General features: G+C 32.7%; 1 protein-coding gene across 8 annotated transcripts in view; it reads left to right on the forward strand.

The window, feature by feature from the left end:
* Positions 1-13,407, forward strand: part of LOC100180679 (zonadhesin-like) — a 61,259-nt gene that overhangs the window by 37,564 nt on the left and 10,288 nt on the right. For 6 of the 8 annotated variants that reach the window (XM_026836389.1, XM_026836390.1, XM_026836394.1 and 3 more), the window contains 35 exons: positions 256-381; positions 619-741; positions 926-1,051; positions 1,163-1,279; positions 1,516-1,641; positions 1,791-1,829; positions 2,004-2,129; positions 2,255-2,377; positions 2,610-2,732; positions 3,018-3,146; positions 3,332-3,460; positions 4,017-4,142; positions 4,413-4,538; positions 4,851-4,976; positions 5,155-5,280; positions 5,568-5,690; positions 5,859-5,984; positions 6,168-6,293; positions 6,613-6,735; positions 6,959-7,084; positions 7,234-7,275; positions 7,468-7,610; positions 7,813-7,914; positions 8,208-8,379; positions 8,687-8,786; positions 8,990-9,122; positions 9,329-9,458; positions 9,703-9,819; positions 10,087-10,178; positions 10,461-10,602; positions 10,842-11,095; positions 11,244-11,396; positions 11,636-11,808; positions 12,179-12,323; positions 12,524-12,693. In XM_026836389.1, the coding sequence (XP_026692190.1) occupies positions 256-381; positions 619-741; positions 926-1,051; positions 1,163-1,279; positions 1,516-1,641; positions 1,791-1,829; positions 2,004-2,129; positions 2,255-2,377; positions 2,610-2,732; positions 3,018-3,146; positions 3,332-3,460; positions 4,017-4,142; positions 4,413-4,538; positions 4,851-4,976; positions 5,155-5,280; positions 5,568-5,690; positions 5,859-5,984; positions 6,168-6,293; positions 6,613-6,735; positions 6,959-7,084; positions 7,234-7,275; positions 7,468-7,610; positions 7,813-7,914; positions 8,208-8,379; positions 8,687-8,786; positions 8,990-9,122; positions 9,329-9,458; positions 9,703-9,819; positions 10,087-10,178; positions 10,461-10,602; positions 10,842-11,095; positions 11,244-11,396; positions 11,636-11,808; positions 12,179-12,323; positions 12,524-12,693 (4,483 nt within the window). The remainder of the gene's footprint in view (positions 1-255; positions 382-618; positions 742-925; positions 1,052-1,162; positions 1,280-1,515; positions 1,642-1,790; positions 1,830-2,003; positions 2,130-2,254; positions 2,378-2,609; positions 2,733-3,017; positions 3,147-3,331; positions 3,461-4,016; positions 4,143-4,412; positions 4,539-4,850; positions 4,977-5,154; positions 5,281-5,567; positions 5,691-5,858; positions 5,985-6,167; positions 6,294-6,612; positions 6,736-6,958; positions 7,085-7,233; positions 7,276-7,467; positions 7,611-7,812; positions 7,915-8,207; positions 8,380-8,686; positions 8,787-8,989; positions 9,123-9,328; positions 9,459-9,702; positions 9,820-10,086; positions 10,179-10,460; positions 10,603-10,841; positions 11,096-11,243; positions 11,397-11,635; positions 11,809-12,178; positions 12,324-12,523; positions 12,694-13,407) is intronic. The other 2 variants (XM_026836393.1, XM_026836395.1) reach the window with 2 other exon arrangements.

Consider the following 13,407-nt stretch of genomic DNA (forward strand, 5'->3'; position numbering starts at 1 on the left):
GTGGCACGTGTGCAGGTAATAGCTCAATACATGGATATTACTTTGTGCGAATTGTTTTAACTGGAATAGTAAAATTTAAAATAGAACTTCTTAAAGTTACTAGCCTATAAGCAGGCAATGCTTATAGCATTGTACACATATCTACCCTTATTGTTATTTTATTTTACCAAGTTTAAAATACTACATAGGTTTTTTTTGCATTCATGATGGTTTGTGTTCCTTTTTATATGTATTAAAAGGATAATGTTTTTTTAGATGTTGATGAATGTTCACTTGGTACTGATGATTGTCAAGAGAACTCAGAATGCGGCAACACTGTTGGTGGCTTCACTTGTAAATGTGATGTTGGTTATCAGGGAGATGCAAAAGTGCTTTGTTCAGGTATATATAAAATACGTTGCTAGCTGACAACTGTATATATATTAGTATGTAACATAAAGCTTTTTATAATCTTTGAGCACTGTGGAATTTTCTGGTTTAACAGTTTTAAAATAGGTAGCAACAAATTTTAAATTAGGAAGTTCTCATTATATTTCAACATTGGGCAGCATTTGTCTATTTTTATTAAGTTTAGCATTAAAGTTACAATATTTAAACTAATATTTGATTTGTCATTAGATATTGATGAGTGTAAAGATGGTTTAAGTGATTGTGATGTGTATGCCAACTGTACAAACACACCTGGAACTTTCATCTGCAACTGTATTGAAGGTTTTCATGGTATTGGAAAAGAATGTTTAGGTAAGATAAACTTTTTTTTTATTGTGCGAACTTAATTTGCCGTATAACATGTCTAGTATAAAAGCATACTTGTTTTACATTAGGGTAGATAATGTCTTTACTTTTTTTTAAGGCTTACAAATAATAAACTTCCTAAAGTTAGAATTTAAGGATACTTACCACCAATTTTTGTTTTCCGTGGCAGATATTAATGAATGTGCAAATACAACTAATCCACCTTGTCCTGTAAATGGTAAATGCAAAAACACACCTGGCCATTTTGCATGTGAATGTTTGGATGGATATCAAAAAGATGGAGAGCTATGTTCAAGTAAGTTGTATGCACTTAAACCAACAAATGTTGCACATATTTTCTATGTGTGGTTTTAACCACTGCTGCTTTCATAATTCTTAGCTTTAGTTATTTCCATATGTTTTTCAGATATAAACGAATGCACAAGAAACCCTTGCCATTTTGAAGCTGTTTGTGAAGATACCGACGGTAGTTACACCTGCACATGTAATAGTGGCTTCACAGGAGATGGAAAAACATGCACAGGTGTCTTATATTCCAATATTCCACACTGGAAGGTTTTGTTGCATTTTTAGCAATGCAATAATGCAGTGGTTTTAAATTTTCTTAGCTTCATGTTAACTCCTAAGAACTTTATGAAATACATTAGTTTATTTCAGAATACCCAAAACACTTAGATAATGTTTTTAAACTTAAGCAATTCATTTCTTTTTTACCACCACTAGCACACAATGTTTTAACGCCTTGCTTTCCATATACAGATATCAACGAATGCATCACAAACACACATGATTGTGTTGATAATGCTGACTGTCACAATACCGTTGGAAGCCACAAATGCACTTGTAAACATGGGTATACTGGTGATGGGAAAGACTTGTGTACAAGTAAGTTACCTAAATAACGATACATAGTCACTAACTCTGGCCAGTTTATTGCCTTTATGACTTTCTTAATGTAGCATCATAAACATTAATGAACAAGAGTTGATGTTTGATATGTAATATGTAGTCAATAACAACTTGTTTCTTTTCAGTTGTTGCCACCACAACCATAGCACCTACTACTGCTGCAGGTAAATTACACTTAGTTTATTATAAACAATGGAAAATGCCATGGTCTTCTTCGAAGCAAATATATTAAAAACAAAACCATTATAAACAGCCGAACATTTTGTCACATATCACATTTCAATATAAAAAAGCATCATCTGCTTTATTTAAAATTATTTAACAATGTTTTATTCCAGATGTAAATGAGTGCAGTACTGGTGCAGCCAGCTGTCAATTAAACTCCACATGTGTTAACCAAGTACCTGGATATGAATGTGTTTGTGATGTAGGATATACTGGTGATGGTAAAGTGCAGTGTACAGGTAATAAATTGCGGCTGTTTTCAATATGTGAAACTTCTAAATTGTAATGTGTACACAAAATGCATACCCACAATTATATTTGTGCAGTTATACAACCGTCAAATAATAAATATGTTTTGTTTTAGATATTGATGAATGCGTTGAAGGGACATATGATTGCCAAGTAAATTCCATTTGTTTGAATAACATTGGATCTTACACCTGTGTATGCAGTAGTGGATATGAAATGCTTGACACAATTTGCCAAGGTAAAAATCATAGCAGTCCAAACTATAAAAACAGCAGAAGAGCAAACTAACATAAGACACTCCGAACTGTAGTTGAAACGCACTAAATTAATGAAGTAGTTCAACTTAAAGGGCCAATTAAAATTTATGTTTTGATGCGTTTGCCAAGTTGCTTTTATAAATGTTTAAGTACGTTTTTAGGTTGTTTAAGATTTAAAAAAACACTGGTTTAAAATGTAGTGCTATATCACAGATATTAATGAATGCTTAACCAACACCCAAACATGCTCTGGCAACGCAACATGTACGAATAACAAAGGCAGCTATGCTTGTGATTGCAACCGCGGTTATACTGGAGATGGAGTCCTTTGTGAAGGTGAGCTGTGATTCATAGACAGCAATAGTATTTTATGGCACTCATTTAAATACTGCAGCAAAATATGGGATGCTGTTGTACAAAGAAGGTTTCTAACAGTGTCTTTTTGAATACACCTCATCTCAGTGTGGTTCGTTTGGACGAAAGGACATGTTTTATTTTTTGTGGCTGGGTGGTAATCCTGTACCATTTTACCTATTTTACTTTTAAATTTTATATACCTGTACAATTCAAAATGTGCATCTCCTAAAGTTTATAATAAACTTATGTTATTTAAACTTGCAGATATAAATGAATGTGTTGAGCTACCATCTTCTTGTCCTTTACCATCTGTATGTGAGAATACAGCTGGTGATTTTGAATGCAAGTGTATTGCTGGATATGAGAAGAAAGTCGGTGATGCGACTTGCACAGGTAGTTTATTAAATGTAAAGTGAACAGTACATAGAATTATCTTATATAGTTCAGTACAAGGACATTTTGAGCTGCGGTTCAATATATGTATTAACTACAAGATGTATGGTATGTAACAGGGTCTTTATATTGTAACCTACCATGTTGTCTTTACACACAAATATAAACAAATGGAATATTTTTAGATGTTAATGAATGTGTTACACCTGGTTCTTTTACGTGTGCTGACAATGCGGATTGTGTGAACACAAAGGGAACATACACTTGTACATGCATATCTGGATATGTAGGAGTGGGTACTGAAAACTGTACAGGTAAAGATATTAATGCAAATATTAGTCACAAGCTTTTTAAGGCCTTCTTTAACATTGAGTTCAACTGCTAATTTTGGTAATTGGTTAAATCAATTAAAGTGTTATTTTACCGGCGCCGTGGTATAGTAGTTAGCGCGCCTGCCTGTAACCAATAGGTGATGGGTTCAAGGCTCGACGCTGCTACCATCCAGTGGTCACTAATGGGTTGTCTAAATTATCAGCCATACATAAAAAATCCAAAAAAAAATAATCACCCACAAAGTAACATACATGGTAACTCGTAAGCTGGCACGAGGTGTTAAACTCGTGTTATAACGACTGTCGTTTTCCAGCCACGCCAGGATAAAGTAAGTTACATTCATTCATTCATTACAGAAAAGTGGCTTTAAAGCCATTGCTCAGTTTTTTAAGTTTTTCCGTAATGTAGCTCCATGTCAAACCCTGAGACCTATATCTGCCTATTTTCCCACACATAAAAGATTTTTTATCTCCTGAGTTAGTTTAAAAATGATTTTCTTTACTGGTGGCTGTGAAGTTTTTGTTTTTTTCTCTACAGATGTGGATGAATGCAGTGAGGGCATAGATGATTGTGGAGTTAACAGTGAATGTATCAATGAAGATGGAGGGTGGACATGCGACTGTAAACCTGGTTATACAGGAGATCCTGGTGTTCTCTGTGAAGGTATTTAATAGTTGTAATTGTTTTTGATGTACATAGATTGACAGGAGAAATGTTTGGCATAGAAAATTTAAAAAAAAATTTATGTTGCTATTAACAAAGTATGACAATGTACAATTTAACATCAGTCATGTACTGTTACTTTTGCGAGACATGGATCCAAACCTTTTCATGAGCCATGATTGACTTCTTAGCCTAAAGACTATTATTACTCTGCATGTCTAGCTTACTCAACATTCATAAATTTAGTTTGGTAATTTGTTGTCCTTTTAGATATTGATGAATGCAAGACTGACAATACAAGCTGTGACACTAACTCTCTTTGTGAGAATACAATTGGAAACTTTATTTGTGCATGCAAACCAGGTTATACTGGTGATGGAAAGAAACAGTGTACAGGTAAAGTAATTTGTTATAATTCATGATACAGTTAGCTTAGTTGTTCCTACAAATGCCTTGTAACTGTAAATGCAGAGTTAAAAGCTAGATGTTGCAACCCTGATCAACATATGTATGCTTGTGCAAGACAGTAATTGCCCCAGCACATGTTTCACTTTTAGGTTATCCTTTAACAATAAAAAGTTCTTATACCAACTTTACCAAAAAAGACCATCAAGAAAATCTGTGCAAAGCTATGTATAATATATATAGTCATTTCTTAATTTTCTTTTACAATAAAGATAAAGCTAACTAACATTCACTGTTTGACAGATGTTGATGAGTGTGAATTAAAATTGGACAAATGTGGTTCAAACAGTGAATGTAGGAATGCAGTTGGTAGCTACCAGTGTCCGTGTATGAGTGGATTTGCTAAAACAGATGGTGACATATGCAAAGGTATTGTGTGGTTATATGAGTTATTCTAGAGTTGCCACCGAGCACATTGCTAAACCTCAGGTCATTGATGGTTTAATAGCAGTATTTTTATGTGTTATTGTTCTGCCGAAAAAATTGATCAGATAAGATTGATGAAAGTTGCTGCTACTGTTTTTTAATTTGTTTAAAATATGAACAGATATTGATGAATGTACATTAGCTACGGACAACTGCCATCCCACTTATGGTGTGTGTAAAAACACAGTGGGCAGCCACACATGCTCTTGTATCAATGGCTACATTGGGAATGGTGTAACATGTGTTGGTATGTATTATATAAATTTACTCTAGTTTTTTAGGTTTTGTAATATACAGGCTTGCCTAGCTCATTATCTAAACATTTTGGTAATAACTGTATTTTGAAAGCAATAAAAATATTCTCAAAGATCTTTCAAATATAAACAAGGTTTTTTAAGATATGGCAATCAGATTTATTTAGATTAAACTTTAGGCGTTTTTTAAAAAAATGAAGAGGCAGGCCTAGTTCTTTGAAATACTTTAACATAAAAACACTAAACACACGTAGGTATTTATTAAATCAAATTGTTGTAGCCACTGATTTGTGTGGGACTGGTGCACACAACTGTAGTGAAGGAACAATATGTAAGAACACAGATGATGGATTCATATGTACTTGTGATCCTGGCTTTGAAATTGTAGCAGACACTTGCAAAGGTAAGAAACTTAAACAAACTAACATGTTTCATTTGTTGTAGATCGCAAAAGTAATAACTGTAATTAATAATAATAACAAAAAAATCAATTACTCCACATTTTGCTTCTTGTATCTAATCATACATTTTTACTTTATAGATTGTTGTTTTATTTTATTTGTTATTTCAGATATTGATGAATGTGCTTCTCCATTCCTCACAAACTGCAGTGAGAATGCTGATTGTTCTAATACAAATGGTTCATATACATGCACATGTAAAACAGGATACACTGGAGATGGGGAGACATGTTCTGGTACATAATTCCTGTCATTATTAACTTATTTAATAGCTGTGTTAAAGTTTTCATTGTTCAAGGTATTTTTTCAACTTTTTTGTCGCAAAAATAATGTTCTGTTATTTTTTACTTTATTTTTTATCTAGGATTGCTTAAGTTCTCTTAACATTAATTTCACTAATTGTTTAATATTTTCAACAGATATAGATGAATGTGCTGATGACACAGCCAATGATTGTCATAGTAATTCTACCTGCAGTAATACGGATGGTAGTTATACATGCGCATGTGTTACTGGATTCACAGGAGATGGAAAAACATGTGAAGGTATGATATGTAGCATTTGAGTAGTTTATTGAAACAAGCGTAGAAACCCAAGAACCAAAAAATCCATACACATTGCAATAAATATATTTAAATAATAAATTCATAAAGGCTTTGACTTGAAAAATTTCAAGTATGAATTTAGAATAAGTTTAATTAGAAATTACCACTAATTGCTGTTAATGCCATTAAATTGGTGGAGTTTTCTGCACAACTTATGATAAAATAGCATTTATATGTACATTTCTGTGACTAATCTAGCAACATTAAACATGACTAAATGTGACAACTTACATTAATTATTATTGTTAATTTTCTTAAGATATCAACGAATGTGAAATATCAAACAAAACATGTGGGGAGAATGCTACCTGTACTAACAATGTTGGATCTTACACTTGTTCCTGTATAACTGGATATACTGGTGATGGTATAAACTGTGAAGGTATGTGACTCTTTGTGGGTTTAATTGTGTCAATACTAAATAAGAAGTGTGATAAAGCAGAATAAGTCAGGTGATGCAGCTTTTTTTAATTTTTGAACTGTTTTTTTTTTTTTTTTCTTGTAAATGCAATTGGTGAATTATGATTTTGTAAAGTTACATATATACGGCAACTTTTTTTTATTTTTTAGTCATTTTTTTTTATAAAACTATTAATTTTTTTCAGATATTAATGAGTGTGAACTGCACACACCCCCTTGCCACACTAATGCCGATTGTGTTAACACTGATTCAAGCTTTACGTGCACCTGTAAATATGGTTATATTGGCGATGGCATCACTAGTTGTGAATGTAAGTTGGTTTGATTGATGTATTCTTACGCATTTAACATTTAAACTTAATATCTTTAGTTCGATAGAAACATTAGAAAGAAGTTGTGCTTATTATCAGTGTATAGCTTTTTGATATCTTAAGTATAACTTCTATTTTACCTTTTTCAGTAATAACTACAACAACACCTGCACCTACTTCAAAACCACTAGGTAAGAAATATATTTATTCGATTTTTTGGAGGGGGATGTTACATAGCGATCACACATATAGAATTTAAACCTGGCGCACATGCTTTATTTGAAAATATTTAAAAGTAATCCCAAGCATGGCAACCATTCGATTAGTAAAGCCACTGTTTTACTACTGTTTTAAATCAGCAAATAAAATATTTTTCATAACAGCTGATGTACCAATAAGTGAATGCCAGATCACAAACAGCATTCACTTCAACACACTTGACAGCAAACTTTACAACTTTGATGGAACATGTAGCTACATGCTTGCCAAGTCAACATGCGAATCTGCACCACCTGTATCTATTGAGGTGAGCATTTTGTGCAAGTGTATTAATACCAGTTTAGTGGTTATGTGATAACAAACTTATTCATAACTTAAAAAGCATGATAGAAAAAAACATTAACGGAAAGTAATGAGAACAAAGGTGTAATAGCATACTATGGTTAAAACATACACACATTTATGCTTATATTATAAATTTATATTAAAAGTTTTAATTTTTGTTGCAGATGGTCAAAGACAACCCATCATTCGGCTCATCAACCTTGCTTAAAGTGATCATTAAAATCAACTACAAAACTATTGAGTTGCGACGAGGTTTAATACTAAAGGTAAGACAGCTTGTATATCATGATTCCTTGAATATAGTAACTGTAATATGTGATAATTGCTGGTATTTTTAGGTAGATTGCATTGTATTTTGTGTTAACCATAAAATTAACCCAGACACACCTTGCCAATACAGAATATAAGAGATAGACAAAAATTCCCCACTTTTATAAACTTTAATTTTTGTACTTGGTTAATAAAAAATGATAAAGATAGGAAGTAATAAAAATATTATAGTCAATAAAATATAAAATATGGAGAAAACGCACATAGAATAATTTACATTTTCTCTAAGGTGGATGGAATACGAACCAACACACCCTACATTCTTGAAAGGAGTGGATTACAAGTTAGATTGTTGGGAGATTCTCTTCAGTTAGAAACAACATATGGGATAGTGGTGTCATTGTATGCTGAAACCAATGTCAAGATAAGTCTTCCGAAAACTTTTAGAAGCTGTACTGAAGGTGAGAAGAGATAATATACTTGTGTTGGAATATAGTAAGAAAAAGAATTTTCCTATACATGTTTTTCGAAGAATTTTAATGGGAAAAATGATTATTTCGTTACTGGAGAATATCTAGTTTAAAGGTTGATAGTGCTACTATGGTTGGTGTAAGTATCTTTATGCAAGACACAGTAATAATTCAAATTCATTAGTCACCAATAAGGTGCAAATAAATAGTTACCGAGGTCAGAGTTGGAAATTTCAATGCTTAATAAATCGTTTTGAGTCACTCCGTTACACTTGTTTATAATTTATTCCATACAAAGGTTTATGCGGAAATTTTGATGGAAATCCCTCAAATGATTTAAATTATGAAGAACCTCAAGCATTTGGAATTACTCATAAAACTGAGAGTGGTGACCAAAGGTACTTCATGTGACCTGTTTATATTTAAGAAAGATATTGTCTATCCAAAATTATAAGTTCTTTTCAAATTTTTTTTGATTTTATGTCATACTCAACTGTATGTAATAAGATTCGAATATTGTTTTTTTTATTTCTAAAATTACATTTATCGTGAATATACAATGTATTAAAACAACAGTTTTACATTTTATTCTACACCACAGTTGTCAAGCCTCCATACTGTATGATGATTGCCAAGCTCCACCCTCAGATAGAGGAGAATGTTCTTGTAACCTTCTAATTGAGGAAGACGGTTGTTTCTCTGGTTGTAATGTGGATTCTAGTCAATATTTCAAGGTAAATTATACTCTGGATTGTACAATTGTTTATCATGCCTTAAAATCTATATTGAAAAACAAATTCCAGCAAAATTTTTAGCAATAACAAAACTAAAAAAATGTTTTAGCAATAACAATACTTTAACAAACTCGGTCCATACTTCATAGTATGGGATCTTTACTTTATATATTTTTTCTAACAACCATTGTTGCATCTCCACACAGGACTGCTCCAGTGACTCATGCAGAACTACAGGTTCCCAGATGTCCTTGCTTGCCAACTTAGCAGCTTATGCTGATGCTTGTTTAAAGGAAGGAGCAGTGATTTGTAACTGGAGAAAAACTTGTGGATTAGGTTAGAATGTTTATCAAGAATTTTGATGTTTTAGTTGTATTAATGCATAAATATTAACTATACAGGCTTTAATGCAAACTTTGTCCTCTAATAATAACTTCAGCTTATTAAGGTTAACACGGCAAGCTGTACAGGTTTCCTGTGCACTGTTGTCTCAAAACAAGTCAGGTGTCAGCCATTTTATTGTAAATTCAAGTATCTAACATGACACAAAATGTTAATCATGTTTGCATTACCTTTCCAGAACCACTGTGTCCAGTGAATTCAAGATATGAACCTTGTGTCAAACAGTGTCCTAATGTTTGTCATTATGGGAACACATCAACTGTAATAGATTGCAATGTTACAAAGTGCACACCTGGTAAGAATTGTCATCTTAATGAATTAATACAAGCAGCATTCATTTCCACATAATTTATAATATAGTTAAAAATACTGTTGATAGAACACATACCCTATTATTTGTAAAAAAATTTAAATTGGTCGCTTTGCCCAACAGATCACACTAAATTTCACAAATTATCTTTTACAAATGAACAATGGAATTGAAAAATGAAGCACACCTTTCAATTGTACTCAGTACCAAATCGAGTTTTAAGTGAAAAAGTAACATTTGTAATTCTAACAGGTTGTGAATGTGAACATGGTTACCTGAAGTCAGGAGATTTGTGTGTTGAGCCTTCTAACTGTGGATGTGTTCTTAACGAAGTGTATTACCAGGTAAATGCTGCTATTATTAGTTCATTGCAATGGTAGTTTGTTGGAGTTATGCAATTCCATATTTAAAGTGTGTCAGTGTTTCCCTATTAAATTTTTTCAGTGTTTTCCAGCCATTATTAAAAGCTCTAGTGATTATGCACTAATAAATAAATGTTATAACAACTTAAAGAACTTTAAACACAGTGTATGGAGCCACCATATTTAGTCTGCAATAGGGCAAACTTTTTATAACTTGTTAAGTTCTACCAAATAAGTACCTGATGAAGACTAATATGTTTGCAGCCTGGTGAAACTGTAATGAGAGACCAATGTAAGGAGGTATGTGCTTGCAAAGATGGTGTTATGGACTGTGTATCAAACACTTGTGAAACTGGGACAGAATGTGGGGCTGAGAATGATGGAAGAATGGCTTGCAAACCAACTGGTAAGTTATTCTAAAAAGTCTTGCTGATCAGTAAAAACTTTTGCTCTTGTAAATTGATACTTTATTTGATAAGATTTGTATTGTACAAGGAAACGTATGTTAAGAAATGTCTGTTAATTTTACCCCCATTTCTGCTCTTTTCATCATATTGTATAAAAATGTCCTTTGTATTTTTTTTAGAAAAACAAATATAATTCAAATGAAATAAAACCTAATCTATAAATGATTTTCTACTCTAGGGTATGGGCAATGCAGAGCTTATGGCGACCCACATTATTACTCATTTGATCGCAAGCGACAATTTCACTTCATGGGAAAATGCAACTACCGATTATCTGAGACATTACTTGACCAAAATGACCCACGTTGGTACAAGATAATAGTTGAGCATGAAGTTAGATCAAAACCCATTGTGTCTTACACCAAGTCAGCTACTGTTCATTTCAATGGGGGCACTGACAAAGTGCGTTTTGAGAAAAGGTTGCTGCCAAAGGTAAATGCACGCAACACTTTAGAGCGTCCCAATTACAATAAAAAAGTGCTATTTTTTATTTTTTCTACAATGCCTTCTTAAACTATTGGTAACCTATAAGTAGATTCATGATATTATAGGATAAAAAGCAAGTATTTTATTTTGTTAGATTAATGGGATTCCACATAAGCGATTTAAAGGGAGCAACTTCAATGTAAGGAGAAGGGGGCGATACTATACTTTGGTAACAGACTTTGGATTGAAAGTTGAACAAACCCGATCAAATGTGCGGGTAACTATACCAAGCACATACATTGGACAGGTAAAAAATTCACTCTTTTTTTAGCAAAAAAATTTCTTTTAACAACAAATTAAAAACTGAATGTTTTATTTTTAAGAGCCCTTCCAACTGCACTGCACTATATACCTCATTTTAAAATCTCATAGTTTATAATTACTATGCGTACTAAACTTTATTTATATTTACTTGAAGTAATAATTACTTACATTCTGTCTTCCATTCTACTATCCACCTTTTCATTTATCTTTTATATCTCATAGGTGTACGGGCTTTGTGGTGATTTCGATTTAGACGATAAGAACGACTTTAAACTACCTGATGGATCCATAACTAGAAAAGTGAATGAGTTTGGTAGAAGTCACCAAGTTGGAAACTGCACTGAACCTGAAGCTCCCCCACCTTTTGTATGCCCTGCTCAAGATGAACTTAGATAGTAAGTTAAACTTGGATAAGGTTCTTGCTGTTTATATTTAAGGGAGCTTAAATACATTCGGTAGAATCCTGTTTAAGGGGACAATAAATATCTCAAATTTAAAATAGAAATGCTACTTTTAAATGTCTTAAAACTCGATTGGGTCTAGATGGTTGCAGATTGGTGTTTGGTAAAAGGCCAATTCTGGCTTAAATCCCAACTTTAATGGAACACTGGCCAATGTACCTTAACTGTATAGAATAAAACTAAATAGTTATAACCAGGCAAAGCTGTACAAAATACAAAATGACCAATATTACCCATAGTAATATTTCATCCCATTAACCATACATTTATAAATTCTGAAGTAATTCTATTATTATACCCACAGCTCTGCCAATAATGTATGTGGGGTGATAACTGAACCAAGTGGACCGTTTGCTGAATGTCATGCTAAAGTTGATCCAACAGATTATTTCACGAGTTGTGTATTTGATATCTGTGTTTATGATGGAAACAGGACAGTGTTACAAGAGGTAACCAGAAGTTTTCATTGAGTTCGTATGTTTGCGTATTATATTCATGAACTTTAAATTAGATATTTATTTTAAAAAAACGTTAACACAATAACATAAATACACATGTTATTTCCTTTTAATGTTATTTCCTTTTAATTATGCTATCTTTGCCTACATTATTTCTATACCGATCACTTTAACTCTATTGTTACCTACAGGCACTTGAAGCATATGCAAAAGAATGTCAAAGGAATGATGTTGGCGTTTGTAACTGGAGGAATGCAACTGGATTCATTGAAAGTGATGAATATGTTCCCGCCAACAGTCACTTTGATGGTTGTGCTAGTGGATGTCCTAACACTTGTTCAAATCCAAGAGCTTCAGATGAGTAAGTGGAAAAACTTGATTTAAATACATTTTTTAATCTCACCACTTTGTAACATTTAAATACTTGTAGCAGTAGAAATATTTCATGGTATTTTGTTACCTCAGCTGTAACACGCCACACTTTTTTTCATAACTTATTAGTATTTTTTAATTTTACATAATCCCAGACAAATTAATTCCGTGTTTATGCAGTGTATGTATTAAAATTAGGGGTGGGCAGAATCGAATCCGAATCCGAATATGCGTGGTCGAATCCGAATACTTTCTATTGCCCACGAAATGCCACACACACTACTGAACTCGCCAAAACAGTAATTTCGTGATCGTCTGAATATAAAAAATCTTGATTTTACAACCAACAATTACGCGGGTTTCACATTAGAGTTTATAACGTAACTCAGTTCACACAAATTTCGTTCGAATTTACTCTAGGAAATTAACGAATCGCAGCGCCTACGAACTACTGAGTGGCGTATGATTTGGTAATTAAAAGCGAAAAATCGTAAAACTGTTTTTATTTTAATATTGCAAAATCTTCTGTAACAGTTATAAATAAATGTTGTTTAAATTTTGTTAACTTGAATTAACCAGTAGCAGTAGTTAATTCTACATCTCGTAACAGTGCAATTCACGAAACTCGTAGTCTTGTGCGGTCTCTTTGATCGTGAACCACGTGTTCGTTTGATCGGAAACCACGTGTTTTGTGGAATTTTTA

This window comes from Ciona intestinalis, chromosome 10 (genome assembly GCF_000224145.3).
Source record: "Ciona intestinalis chromosome 10, KH, whole genome shotgun sequence".
Lineage (NCBI taxonomy): Eukaryota > Metazoa > Chordata > Ascidiacea > Phlebobranchia > Cionidae > Ciona > Ciona intestinalis.